The sequence below is a fragment of the Athene noctua genome, chromosome 3, assembly GCF_965140245.1.
Source record: "Athene noctua chromosome 3, bAthNoc1.hap1.1, whole genome shotgun sequence".
NCBI classification, from domain to species: Eukaryota; Metazoa; Chordata; class Aves; order Strigiformes; family Strigidae; genus Athene; species Athene noctua.
This window is the reverse complement of record NC_134039.1, coordinates 25,704,963-25,718,864: the sequence shown is the minus strand read 5'-3', so window position 1 is coordinate 25,718,864 and position 13,902 is coordinate 25,704,963. Positions and strand designations below refer to the sequence as shown.

The following is a 13,902-nucleotide window of genomic DNA, read 5'->3' as shown; positions in this document are numbered from 1 at the left end:
CTCATTTGTTTTAAATTCCTTTCCTGCATCATCCAGAGATAAGGACAGAGTGTCCTCTTCACTGTCATGGTTTAAGCCCAGGGGGCAGCTGAGCACCACACTTTACCCCTCAGGAATGGGAAGGAGAAAATAAAGCAAAAGGCTCAGGAATTGAGACAAGGATAATTGGAGGGATGACTCACCTGTTACGGTCATGGGAAAAAGACTTGTCAGGGGAAGAAAAAGAGGATCAATTTCATTGAAACAACAACACTTAACAGACAGAGAAGGACAGTGAGGACTATTACCCCATCTTAAAAACACCTTCCCCCCACCCCTCCTTTCTTCATGGGCTCAGCTTTGCTTCCAGTTTCCTTCCTCAGTTCTCAAGCAGTGCAGGGGCAGGGGATGGGGGTTGCGGTCAGCCCTGCTGCTCCTTCCTCCTCAGGGGGAGGAGTCCTCACACTCTTCCCCTGCTCCAGCATCAGGTCCCTCTCACGGGAGACAGTCCTCCACAAACTTTCTCCAACATGAGTCCTTCCCACAGGCTGCAGCTTTTCCCAAGCTGCTCCAGCCTGGGTCCTTCCCACAGGCTGCAGTCCTCTCAGCGCCAAACTACACCGGTGCAGCCATCCCTCAGAGTCCTGGCCTTGTTCAGGCACAGCCCCCTGCTCCCGTGTGGGGTCCTCCACAGGCTGCAGGTCAGTATCTGCTCCACCAGTGACCTCCATGGGCTGCAGGGGCACAGCCTGCCCTCTCACCACGGGATACAGGGGGGTCTCTGCTCTGGCGCACCTCCCCCCCTTCCTCCTCCTTTTTTCCATTGAACTTGGTGTTCGCGTAGGTGTCTCCCTCACAACTCCTCCTCACATCTCCCACTCCTCCTCTCAGGTTCCCCTTCTTAAAAATGTTATCAAAGAGGCACAGTCACCATTGCTAACTGACTCTGCCTTGGCCAGACGTGGGTCCAACTTGGAGCTGGGGGTGCTTCAAGAAGCTTCTCACAGGAACCACCCCTCTAGCCACCTCCCACTCCTACTAAAATCCTGCCACACACACAAACCCAATACATTAATGGAGGAAAGAAACATCTCTAATTTCCATGCACTACTTGTTCCTGAACTGCTGAGAACTCCACGCTACTTATCTCAACTACAGAGGTCATCTTAAGCTCTTTCTCCAGACTTTTTAATGTTCACATACACAGGCTTTGTAATCTTTCCAGTTGTATTAGAGGTTTTTGGAACAAGTGGTAGCTATTGAAATACACTTATGGTCCATATTCTCATAGTATCTAAATTCCTTGGCATGTCTAGTCCGTGATATAGGAACATATTCTTTTTTAGAAAGATCAGAATCATGAAGACATAGAATAATTGCCTCAAATCAAGTTGGAAATTTGTAACAAAGGAAGAACTTGAATGTGAATCTTTTCACTCACTGGACTGGCAGATAAAGAATAAACAAGCCTTTATTCTCTGTGTTATATCTGTTCCCTCTGAGCTGCTGTAATACTTCACTTGCTGTTATTACATATAATTACTTGATGTTGAGGAAGTTGCAACAGATCTTCACTTGTGTGTTCTTTGTTACAGGAGTCAAATATTTTGAGTCCAGTACAGGATGGGATGAAAAAACCCCAGATAGATAGCAATAAAAGCAACAACTACAATATTGTTAAAGAGGTTGGTATATCTGCTAAGAATCTTGCTTGATGTATCTATTTGATAAGTAAATTTAGTAATGATTTTGAAAGAATGTATTTTTTGTGTGTGATATGACTGGTTCTTTGCTTGCTTGCATGCTTATTTATTTGTTTGTTTATTTATAGATCTTGATTCGACTCAGCAAACTTTGTGTTCAGAATAAAAAATGTCGGAATCAACAGCAGCGATTGCTGAAAAATATGGGTGCTCATATGGTAGTCTTGGACCTTCTGCAGATACCTTATGAAAAGGTTATTCTCATAATTTTAGCGGTAAAGAACATGAACTCAATAAAGGGAAAGGCCTCAAGAGGCCCAAGAATCAATGTGATATTTTTTTTAAAATTCAATTCAGTAAACTGTGGTACAAACATGAAATGATGATGCTGTTTTCTACCTTAAGAATAATGGGTTTAGGCCTAAGTTTAAATATGAATGCCTGCATAGAATAGGTTTTATTAAGAACATAATGTTTACTGCCTCAGGTACCTGGATGTCACTGTGCTATCATCCCATTTCCATATGCAAACCTTAGATCTGCAGTCACTTCACAGTAAGAAGTATTGATTTGTTGGAGCTCCTGGCAGGGTATCTAAATTCCACTGTTGAGAGCTATTGTAGATACATAAGATGGACAAAAAGCTTTCAAGGATTAAGTCTGGAATAATTTCTTTGTTTCTGTGGTGGAAGCCTCTAACCTAGTTCCACTTGCAAGTTTTTCAGAAGATAATGTGATTTTGTACTGATTTAGTGACACTGAACCTACAAATGAATGATCTAGATAGCCTTTTAAAGAGCACATCTTTCTAGATCTTACAGGAAGTATTTAGAGGAGATAAAACCTCTTCTGAGCTACCTTTCCCTGAGTGTTACACACCAATATTATATACAGACATTGGGTTCAACTGTCTTCAGTAAAATAGTGCTTGTCCATATAGGTGGTTCATCAAATCATAGTTAGAATACTATATGAGTGGAACATGAAATGGAGATGAAACTAGACATGTATTTGCGTGGGAGTATGTGTATGTACATACATATTCGTGTAGGTGTACACACACATGCACACATACATCTGTTTCTATATGTAGCTATATAAAAGCCAGAGTTTTTCAAGAGCTTAAGATCAATACAGGTTAGAGAGCTTTTCTTGAAAATCAAGCCACTTAGCACATTTTAAAACTAGGAAATTATAACTATGCATGAGGAAATCTTACTTTGAGTTTCTGCTCTTGCCTCTGACTCCCTATGGTCAAGTTGATTCAGGGTAAGGTACAGCCACTAATGGACTCTGAAGGAAACTAGATCAGTTGCTTTTGCCAGGGGGAGAATTCCTGCCCTATAAAGGCTCAGCAGAATTGATCTGTTGCTGGCTGAATTCATGTTCTGTGGTTTTAACAAGTATGTTTAGGTATGCCCAGCTCATTTTGTTTGTCTTTTCTTTCTGCAGAGTGATGAAAAGATGAATGAACTTATGAATCTAGCCCATACTTTTCTTCAGAATTTCTGTCGAGGAAATCCTCAGAATCAAGTTCTCCTCCACAAAAATCTCAACTTATTCTTAACTCCAGGGGTAAGTATACCATTTTAATGAGAATTTTATACCTGCAAGTAAATCTGGACTTGCTGAAATATGAGTCTTAAATAAATAATTTCATTAAATTATGCCTTCTCTGTCCTTGTCTTTTCTCCCTTATTGTTGCTCTTTATGTCATAGTTTTTAATGTTGCCATTTTAAAAGTGGAAAACAGTATTACCTATGGGGTTTACTAGAAGTATCTATGAATATGTGTCACATCGTCACATCATGTTTAGCTTGACTGTGATCTTACTCATCCCAACTCACTCACAGGTGGACTAGAAGTCAAGGTAGAAGATGCTGTGACTGCTGTCATGAAGCTTGTGTGACAGCAGAACCAGACCAATACCTTTTTGTTGATGATGCTTCCATTTGATTCAACTAATATAATTTTTTTTTTTTTTTATTAAATCATTGTCCTTACAATAAACCTCTTCGTCATGGTTCTTTTGTGTATGTGTGCATTTACAAATACAGTCATATAGAATGACACCTTGCTCAGTGGCAGATCTACCGAGCAAAACATGCTTTTATTAGAAACAGTGTGAGTATTAGGATTGTAGACCTCTGGTCTACATTAAGAAGCATTTGTTCTGTTATTTTTTATTTACGCTTTTTTTTGGGAGTTAGTGAAAGGTGCTGAGCTGACCACAGTGGGGACTAGCCCCCAGGCCCCATTCTATCCAGCACTGACACAACTCTGGTGCCAAGTATCAAGCCTGCTTGCACTTGCATTTCTGTTCTTTTGAAGTTGATCTTCTGATCATCTCAGTTACAGTGCTTTTGTTCATACTGTGTAGCAAACTTGGTGTGGATTCCTTTCAAATGACACTAAACAAAAAGGTATACTCTAGGAGCACACCTGACTCTCATGAGCCTTTAGTCCAAGGAACCAAACTAGAGCAAGTATGAAGCAAAAGCCCCAAGAATGCATAAAGTCAGGGTTTAGGTCCTCAACAGTATCCCTTTCTTGCTACAGATCTGTTCCTCTTTTACTGTGCTACTCACTGATAGAAAGATAGCCTTAGGCTCCCTCTGTAGTTAGTGTGGAAAGAGATGTTCTCTCAGAGAGCGATCAGACTGCATGTGCAATCATATGCCTAGAAATGCCTGCCTCTGTCAACCACAGAGGGAAACAGAGGTAGCTAATCATCTTATTTGGCTGACTCAATGTAAAGCTTGATGATGAGTGGGATGAACGTGGTCTCAGTTGTCTTATATACCAAAGTACCTATAGAGTGCTCTAGCAGTGCAGTGTGTTTGTGTCTTCACCTTCCACATGGGCACAGATTCTGTTTATGCCCACTTTAAGCCCTAAGGTCACTACTTAATCACTGGGCTGGTACACATAGGACTTTTCCAGTTTCCCTTTACCAATGTGCCTTTCTCTAATCTAGAGTCCTATGAATCTTTCAATCTCAAAACAAATCTGTTCTTCTTATAAGGCTGTTTTGGTTTTAATCTGTTTAGCTCCTGGAAGCTGAAAGCATGCGGAACATCTTCATGAATAATTACCTTCTGTGTAATGAAATTAGTGAAAGAGTGGTGCAGCACTTTGTACACTGCATAGAGACTCATGGCCGTCATGTGGAATACCTGCGTTTCCTGCAGACCATTGTGAAAGCAGATGGCAAATATGTGAAAAAATGCCAGGACATGGTAATGACAGAGGTAAGTGAAGGGTTCATGTGTTAATCACTCGTGTGATGTCTTTTTAACACAGTAGTATTTTGAGGTTGCTTTTTCTGCTCTTATACCAATGAGATACAATGGCATCATAGCTTCAGAATTTTAAACAGTATCACAAATAATGAATATTTTAGCAGACATTTTTGGAGAGTTGAATCTAATTTTGTAAGGCCATCTGTATAACTACTAGAAAGAAAACATGAGTGTTAGCACATTGATACAGAGATGTCTATTTGTAGATTATGTAGCATGGAAATCTCAAAGTTGCATAAACCTTCATTTTCCTGTACTGTAATTTAGGATCTCATCTACTCACCAAACTTGCTATATTGGGGCATGGTTTTGCCATATAAGAAGCTCTTACCTCTATGGATTTGTCTAAATAGTGTTGTAGACCATTTTTTTAGCATGTAACCATGTAACAATTCTGGGTACTAGTTTCTGCTTTTGCTTCTTTGTTCCAGAATATTTCTGTGAGAGTTAGTAGATCTACTCTAGCTTTAACTAGCTAGATTTGGAGTCTGACCCAGTAAATTCCACGGAGTAGTTTGTGGACAAATCTTTATGTCAATAAAGTTACTAGGAAAATACTTAATTGACTTCTCTGCACTCTGCAATTAGGATTTGTTATATAGTGTGCATGATAAATGAAGTATTCAACTTGCAGACACTAGTGCATTTAACTGTAATTATGTTAAGAGCTCAATGAGATTAATAAGTGGGTAAAGTTGAATACAGTGAAAAGTCCGGGTAAGAGCAGAGTCCAAGGAACATTCTTCTTTACTTTACAAAGTGCATTTTTTTTGTTTTTTTGAAGAGACATCTTCACAAAGAAAACAGACATAAGCTCTAGTTGTGTTATAAACGTAACTAAACCCTGCTGAAATTTTGTTCCACAGCAACAGAGGAAAAACTTCTAATTAAGAAAATAAAGCTTCAGCCTACATGGATAACCTTTAATGGAATTGACCTCAACCTTTTCAATTTGACTGAAGTGTTTTAACATGCAATATCAATTACAAGCCTTTGATTTACATAATTCAAACAGTTCTTGTGCCTTTGTGCTTTTAGATTTTTCCCCTTCCACCACAGCTTCTTGTAGGTTTTTATTTTCTCATCAAACAAATTTTTTATATTTTTTTCAATTTAAATACATTTGTTACTAACCTATAATAGCACAAAGATAAATTGCCATATTACATTTTCAAGCTGACTGCATGATGAAAATTGAAATGAACTTGGATGTGACATTTACATCATGAGTCCTGCAGAAGTTTGCTGGGGAGAGTGTATACCCCTATTTGATGAAAGAGAGTAAGATGATGATCTGTTTTAAAAAGCATAGGAAATTACAAGTAAGTAATTATGATTTGTTAGAAAAGGATGCTAATAGTGAAATTTGTATGGCACTTGAATGGCAATCCAGTATGACAGAAAGAGTGTAGCCAAATGGTTGGAACTTGCCATGGAGCCAGGACAGTTTCTTGGTAGACAACTGAGGTGTACTCAGTGGCCTTAAACAAGTGGTGTAACTTTTCTGTGCTGTCAGATGGGTCATGTAAACAATTTACCACAAGACAAAACAGAGTATGATTGTACAGCATGCCTCAGCTACTCCTGTGCTTTCTTTTACCCACAGGTAGTATATTGTATCTTATTCCTGTTTATTGGATGTGAGGGATAAACTGATCATATTTATGTCTTTTAGAAAGTGCATATAGATGGAGCACCATTGCAAAAGCGTACTTTCATAAAATCAAACATTCCCAATCTGTCTTATTCACTTGTTCTCATATCCTTGGTCCCTATGTCTGTAGAGTGCTAGTAACGATGTTTACCGACCTGAAAGGTTCTTTAGGGCACTTTCATTACAAGCATGCTTTGAGGTTCCTGGAAGAACAGAGCCTATCAATGCAAACATTATTACAAAAGGGAAAGCAGAATTTACTTTTGAACTAGATCAATGTGGCAGCAGAGTTTTCTATTATCTATAGTGTTCTGGAGTGATACACTGAAGAAGTCAACAGCTGTTCTGATATTGACCAACCTTCATTATACTTTCCATAGAGTTCTTAACTTGTTGAAAATATACTTTAGTGGAAGAAAATGCTGCTGAGGTTTTTTGTGGTTTTGAGGGTTTTCTCCCATCACTGAATTCATGATGCTCAGTGAGAACTTTAGCTAACACTGGATAGTTCTCTTCTTTTTCTACTTTAAAGGAACATAATTTTCTCTGTTTGGGTCAATGTTTGGACACTCTTCACGAATCACATTTAAGAGTGGATAACTTGGGGAAAGTTGTATAACATCTTCTGCCCTTGCATTTACAATGATTACCTTGTCCCCCTTTGCTCTTCTTGTGCAGATGCAACATCATCTGCTTTGGTTTGTCAGTATGTCACAAGCACGCCATGCAGCATTATGTTTCACAAGTTCACTATTTCCTGGTATTTCTTCCTCATTCATCAGCGATAATAGGTACATGAAAGGATGAGGGGTTAGTTTGACTTGATATGTGTCCTGGTTCAGCTAGGATAGGGTTAAGTTTCTCCAGCAGAGAAGGGGGAAGGGATCTCCAGGGGGGTTATTCATACCATGCTGATGTCAGGTCTGGCGCAGGAGTGCAGGAACTTTTTCCTTTGTGTCTTGGGTCACGGGGAGCATGGGGCTGTCTGTATCCATTGCGGTATTTCTCTATCTTTTGTCTTGTTTATTGCTGTTACTGTTTATTGTTGTTACGATTGCTACTGTTGTTGTTCAGATTGTTTATTACACTGTTGTATTAAATTTCTTATTTTAACCTGGGGTTTGTGCCTCACTTCCAGCCTGACCGGCTGAGGGTGGGGGAGGGGCAACAGCAACCTGGTCTCTGATTCCGGCAGGGCTTAAACCACCACAGCCTTTTTGGCACACCAACGTGGGGCACAAGAGGGTTGAAATAAGAATCAAAAAGGGGTAGACCCTTACCAGAGTGTGTTAGAGCAATCTGTTGGGTGTAATTTTTCTGTATTTGTATTTGTAATGTTTGATAAGAAAATGTTTGCAATGCTGGCCCATTTGCTTGGTGGTGGGGCTGGATTAACCTTTATATCCAGTATGTGATACCAGTGCTGGTGTTTGTTATTAGTGGAAAATGTATAATGGGTCTTATTTTGATGTACTGGCTATTGACTGATTATAATGTGTTTGTATCGCTGTTTGTGAGGGCAGGCTGGTACCTGTTTGCTGCCTGGACTTTTGTTAGGGGTCTCACCCCCGCTATGGGTGAGCCAGGGGAAGAGATCCTCTCAGTTTTTGAGAGTTTCTATTAGCCTTGGAGCCTGCAGGCCAGTGTGATTGTGGCACAATGCCTTCTGAATGTCTGCCTCATTTTGGTTTTGGCCATGCGGCACTTCTCTAACAATAGCAGTGCCCGGAAACCTGCCCCGAGGTCAGATAATAGTGAGTGGCAAGGGGTGTGGGAAAAGATGGGCAAAGGCCTGAATTGGTGGTCACCTCCAGTGCTTTGGAATTTCACTCCCGAACAAATGCAGAGCCCTGATAAGCTGATGGAGTGCTTAGAAAGGGTGTGTTACCAACCTGGCAAAACCCAGGAGACACAAATCGCTGCCATGTGTTGGGGACTTGCCCATGCATACCGTGTCCTTTTTAATACCACCCACTGCCCTCAAGGGGGAGAAAGGGCTGCAAGATCTGAGAATGAACTTACTGGTACAGCAGCTGGGCCGGAGGAACAGGCAGAACCAGTATCAGTCACCTCCACCAGCACAGCAGCTGAGCCAGAGAGCCAGCCAGTGCCGGTATCAGTCGCCCCGATACAGAAAACCAAATATACCAGAAAGTCAGTTTGCAAAGTGGGGGATGGGGATGAGCCAGGCCCAGCACGGGAACAGGAGGAAGGGCCAGTGGTGATCGTCCGATCTCTATCCCCGACTGAGCTGCGAGATATCTGGAGAGATTTCGGCTGCCTGGGAGGCGAGCAGATTTGCACCTGGCTGCTCTGATGCTGGGACAATGGAGCCAGTGCTTTTGAGATGGAGGGGAGAGAGGCCCAGCAGCTGGGGTCTTTGGCCAAGGACGCTGGCATTGATAGGGAAATAGAGAAACAGACTCAAACCCTCAGCCTTTGGAAGCGACTCCTGCTCAGTGTAAGGGAAAGGTACCCCTACAAGGATGATATCCTATGTCAGCTGAGCAAATGGACCAGCATTGAGAAAGGCATCCAGAACCTCAGGGAACTGGCTGTGTTTAATATGATCTATGGTGATCTGAATGATGAGCAGTCACCCATGGACCCAGATCAGGCCCCTTGCACACACCTGATGTGGCGAAAGTTCCTGAAGAGCGCACCAGAAGCACACTCGAAAGCACTGGCAATAGTGTCCTGGTGGACAGACACCCACACTCTGACAGTGGATGGAGTGGTTGGCAAGCTCCGGCAATATGAGGGAAATCTCCCTTCATCCCAACTTTCCTGGGTTTCAGCTGTGGAGGAACGGTCTCAGAGGGTCCAGAAAATGGAAGAGGGCATGTCCTACATTCCACCTGCACGGGCTGATGTCTCAGCCATTAGAAGTAAACGTTTCCCCATCCAAGAGAAAGGCAGCAGAAGGCACACACCATGAGGCACCCTGAGGATTTTCCTCCGTGACCATGGAGAAGACATGAGGAGGTGGGATGGACAGCCCACTGCTGCCCTAGCTGCACGAGTAGAGCAGCTGAAAGGGAAGACCGTCATGAAAAGGGAGTCCTCCAAGAAAAGTGCAGCTCCAGCGTCCAGTCAGAAATCCCCCAGGCAGAACAGAATGGTGAACGTTATGTCTGACCTTCTTGAGGGGACCAGTAAATCATTCTTGCAAGAAGTGAGTGATGATGAGCAGGATTAGAGGGGCCCTGCCTCCAGCCAGGTGGAGGAAAGGGATAATCGGATTTACTGGACAGTGTGGATCCGATGGCCTGGCACATTAAACCCACAAGAATATAAGGCTTTGGTGGACACTGGCACACAGTGCACCCTGATGCCATCGAGCTACAGTGGGGTTGAATCCATCTGCATCTCTGGAGTGACAGGGGGATCCCAGCAGCTGACCCTATTGGAAGCTGAAGTGAGCCTGACTGGGAAGGACTGGCATAAGCACCCCATTGTGACTGGCCCAGATGCCCCGTGCATCCTGGGCATAGACTATCTCAGGAGAGGGTACTTCAAAGACCCAAAAGGGTACCGGTGGGCTTTTGGTGTAGCTGTCCTGGAGGAGGTTGAACAGTTGTCCACCTTACCCGGCCTCTCAGAGGATCCCTCAGTGGTGGGGCGGCTTAAGGTTGAGGAGCAGCGAGTGCCGATTGCTACCAGGACGGTGCACTGGCAGCAGTACCGCACCAACCGAGATTCCCTGGTCCCCATCCATCAGCTGATCCGCCAACTAGAAAGCCTGAAGGTGATCAGCAAAACTCACTCACTCTTCAACAGCCCTATATGGACAGTGAGAAAGCCTAATGGCGAATGGAGGCTAACTGTGGACTACCGTGGCCTGAATGAAGTGACGCCAGCAATGAGTGCTGCAGTGCCGGACATGCTATAGCTCCAGTATGAACTGGAGTCGAAGGCAGCCAAGTGGTACGCCATGATTGACATTGCTAACGCGTTCTTCTCCATTCTGATAGCGCCAGAGTGCAGGCCACAGTTTGCGTTCACTTGGAGAGGCATCCAGTACACCTGGAAGCGATTGCCCCAGGGGTGGAACCACAGCTCCAACATTTGCCATGGACTGGTCCATACTGCACTGGAGAAGCGTGGGGCTCCAGAACACCTGCAGTATATTGATGACATCATTGTATGGGGGGGCACAGCCGAGGAAGTCTTTGAGAAAGGGAAGAAGATAATTGAAATCCTCCTGAAGGCCGGCTTTGCCATTAAGCAAAAGAAAGTTAAGGGGCCTGCAAGGGAAATTCAATTCCTAGGAATAAAATGGCAAGATGGGCATCGCCACATCCCAATGGAGGTGATAAACAAGATAACAGCCATGGCCCCACCAACTTCTAAAAAGCAGACTCAGTCTTTCCTGGGCGCTGTGGGGTTCTGGAGGATGCACATCCCAAACTACAGCCTGGTTGTGAGCCCTCTCTACCATGTAACCCATAAGAACGATTTTGAATGGGGCCCTGGGCAACAACAATCCTTTGAACAAATGAAGCGGGAGATTGCCCAAGCAGTAGCCCTCGGGCCAGTCCGGGAAGGGCAGGAGGTTAAGAACATGCTCTACACCGCAGCCGGGGAGAATGGCCCTACCTGGAGCCTCTGGAAGAGAGCACCTGGGGAAACGCGAGGCCGACCTTTAGGCTTTTGAAGCTGGGGATACAAAGGCTCTGAAGGTAATTATACACCAACTGAGAAGGAGATACTGGCAGCGTACGAAGGAGTTCGGGCTGCCTCAGAAGTGATCGGCACTGAAACACAGCTCCTCCTGGCACGCCGACTGCTGGTGCTGGGGTGGATGTTCAAAGGAAAGGCTTCCTCCACTACACATCATGCAACAGATGCCATGTGGAGTAAATGGGTTGCACTGATAACACAACGGGCTCACATAAGGAACCCCAGCCGCCCAGGGCTACTAGAGTTGATTACGAACTGGCCAGAGAGCAGATATTCCAGGATGTCACCAGAACAGGAGGTGACACATGCTAAGGAGGCCCCACCATATAACGAGCTGCCGGATGAGGAGAAGCGATATGCCGTGTTCACTGATGGGTCTTGTTGCCTTGTGGGAAAACGTCGATGATGGAAAGCTGCTGTATGGAGTCCCACACGACAGGTCACTGAAGCTGCTGAGGGACAGGGTGAATTGATCCAGTTCGCAGAGGTGAAAGCCATCCAGCCTCCTTTGGATATTGCTGAGCGGGAAAAGTGGCCGAGGCTCTACCTCTACATTGACTTGTGGGCAGTGGCAAATACCGTATGGAAATGGTTGCAGCAATGGAAACAGAGCAACTAGCAACGTAACAGTAAAACCGTCTGGGCTGCTGAGGTGTGGCACGTTATTGCTGCCCGTGTGAAAAATCTCGTTATGAAGGTGTGCCATGTGGATGCCCATGTACCTAAGAGTCGGGCCACTGATAAACATCAACACAACCAGCAGGCAGACCAAGCTGCTAAGATTAGAGTGGCTCAGGTGGACTTGGACTGGCAGCGTAAAGGAGAACTGTTCATAGCCCGGTGGGCTCATGAGACCTCGGGCCACCAAGGTAGAGATGCAACATACAGGTGGGCTCGAGATAGAGGGGTGGACCTCAACATTGACATCATGGCAGAGATCATCCATGGATGTGAGATGTGTGCTGCAATCAAGCATGCCAAGCGGGTGAAGCCCCAGCGGAATGGAGAGCGATGATTGCAGTATAGATGTGGAGAGGCCTGGCAGATCGACTACATCACACTGCCGCAGACCTGCCAAAGGAAGTGCCACGTGCTCACAATGGTGGAAATAACCACTGGATGGCTGGAAAGTTACCCAGCACCCCACGCCACCACCCGGAACACCATCCTGGGCCTTGAAACCCAAGTCCTGTGATGACACGGCACCCCAGAGAGAACTGAGTCAAACAATGGGACCCACTTCCGAAACAACCTCATAAATGCCTGGGCAGAAGAACAGGGCATCGAGTGGGTCTACCATATCCCCTACAATGGACTGTTAAAAACCACATTGAAAGCACTGGGAAGTGGGATCTTCAAAGACTGGGACGCGCATCTGTCAAAGGCCCCCTGGTTGGTCAGCACAAGAGGATCTGCCAGTGGAGCTGGACCAGCTCAGTCAAAACCTCCACGTGCTGTAGATGGGGATAAAGTCCCTGTGGTTCACATGAGGAATATATTGGGGAAAATGGCCTGGTTTAGTCCTGCACCAGGCAAAGGTAAAGGCAAACCCATCCATGGGATTGCTTTTGCCCAAGGACCTGGGTGTACCTGGTGGGTGATGCAGGACAATGGAGAGGTCCGATGCGTACCACAGGGGGACTTGATTCTGGGTGAGAACATGTCGTGAATTATGCTGTGACTTTGTAAATTATTATTTTGTTATTGTTAACTGCTAAATGGCAGCTGGACATGACGCAGATGGTATAGAATAAAGGGGTGGATTATGTCCTGGTTCAACTAGGATAGGGTTAAGTTTCCCCAGCAGAGAGGGGGAAGGGATCTCCAGCCGGGTTATTCATACTATGCTGATGTCAGGTCTGGGCGTGGGAGCGCGGGAACTTTTTCCTTCGTGGCTTTGGTCGTGGGGAGCATCATGAGCGAGCTGTCTGTAACCATTGCGGTATTTCTCTGTATATCTTTTGTCTTGTTTACTGTTATTACTGTTTATTGTTGTTACGATTGCTACTGTTGTTGTTCAGATTGCTTATTACACTGTTGTATTAAATTTCTTCTTATTTTAACCTGGGGTTTGTGCCCTACTTGTTTCCGAGGGTGGGGGAGGGACAACGGCAACGTGGTCTCCAGTCCTGACAGGGCTTAAACCAACACAATATGATAAAATCTCAAGTAATACTGGTACAGGTTAGGTCTCTGTACATAAGAGTATAACTTTGGGGGAACCTGGAAATAGTTGTCTTCCCTCTCCTCTGTGGAAAATGGAAAATAACTAGGAAAGTGGTGAACAACTTAATAAAAAGTGACAGATCATGTACCTTCCCAAAGGGCTTAGTGTAGATTTTAAAAGGTATTCTGTATGTGAAATGTCTTAAGAGCATAGTATCCCAGACATCAGTCTTAAAAAGTTAGGTCAATTTTCCAATGTTCTGAATGCTGATATTTCTCCACCCCCCCTTTTTTTTTTGGCCATTCAGTGCAATGAGATTAATGGTATCTGGGTTCCTTTACGGTCTCCTTCCTCCTCCCCAAGCACTTGTCCCTTTAAAAACTTTTTCTGTACTGTGGATTGTCCAGAAAATG

At 44.3% G+C, this 13,902-nt stretch overlaps 1 protein-coding gene across 4 annotated transcripts in view; it reads left to right on the top strand.

Moving 5' to 3' along the window:
- Positions 1–13,902, top strand: part of ITPR2 (inositol 1,4,5-trisphosphate receptor type 2) — a 287,303-nt gene that overhangs the window by 119,098 nt on the left and 154,303 nt on the right. For all 4 annotated transcript variants that reach the window (XM_074902357.1, XM_074902358.1, XM_074902356.1 and 1 more), the window contains exons 27-30: positions 1,575–1,664; positions 1,811–1,936; positions 3,135–3,257; positions 4,734–4,934. In XM_074902357.1, coding sequence (XP_074758458.1) covers positions 1,575–1,664; positions 1,811–1,936; positions 3,135–3,257; positions 4,734–4,934 — 540 coding nt within the window. The remainder of the gene's footprint in view (positions 1–1,574; positions 1,665–1,810; positions 1,937–3,134; positions 3,258–4,733; positions 4,935–13,902) is intronic.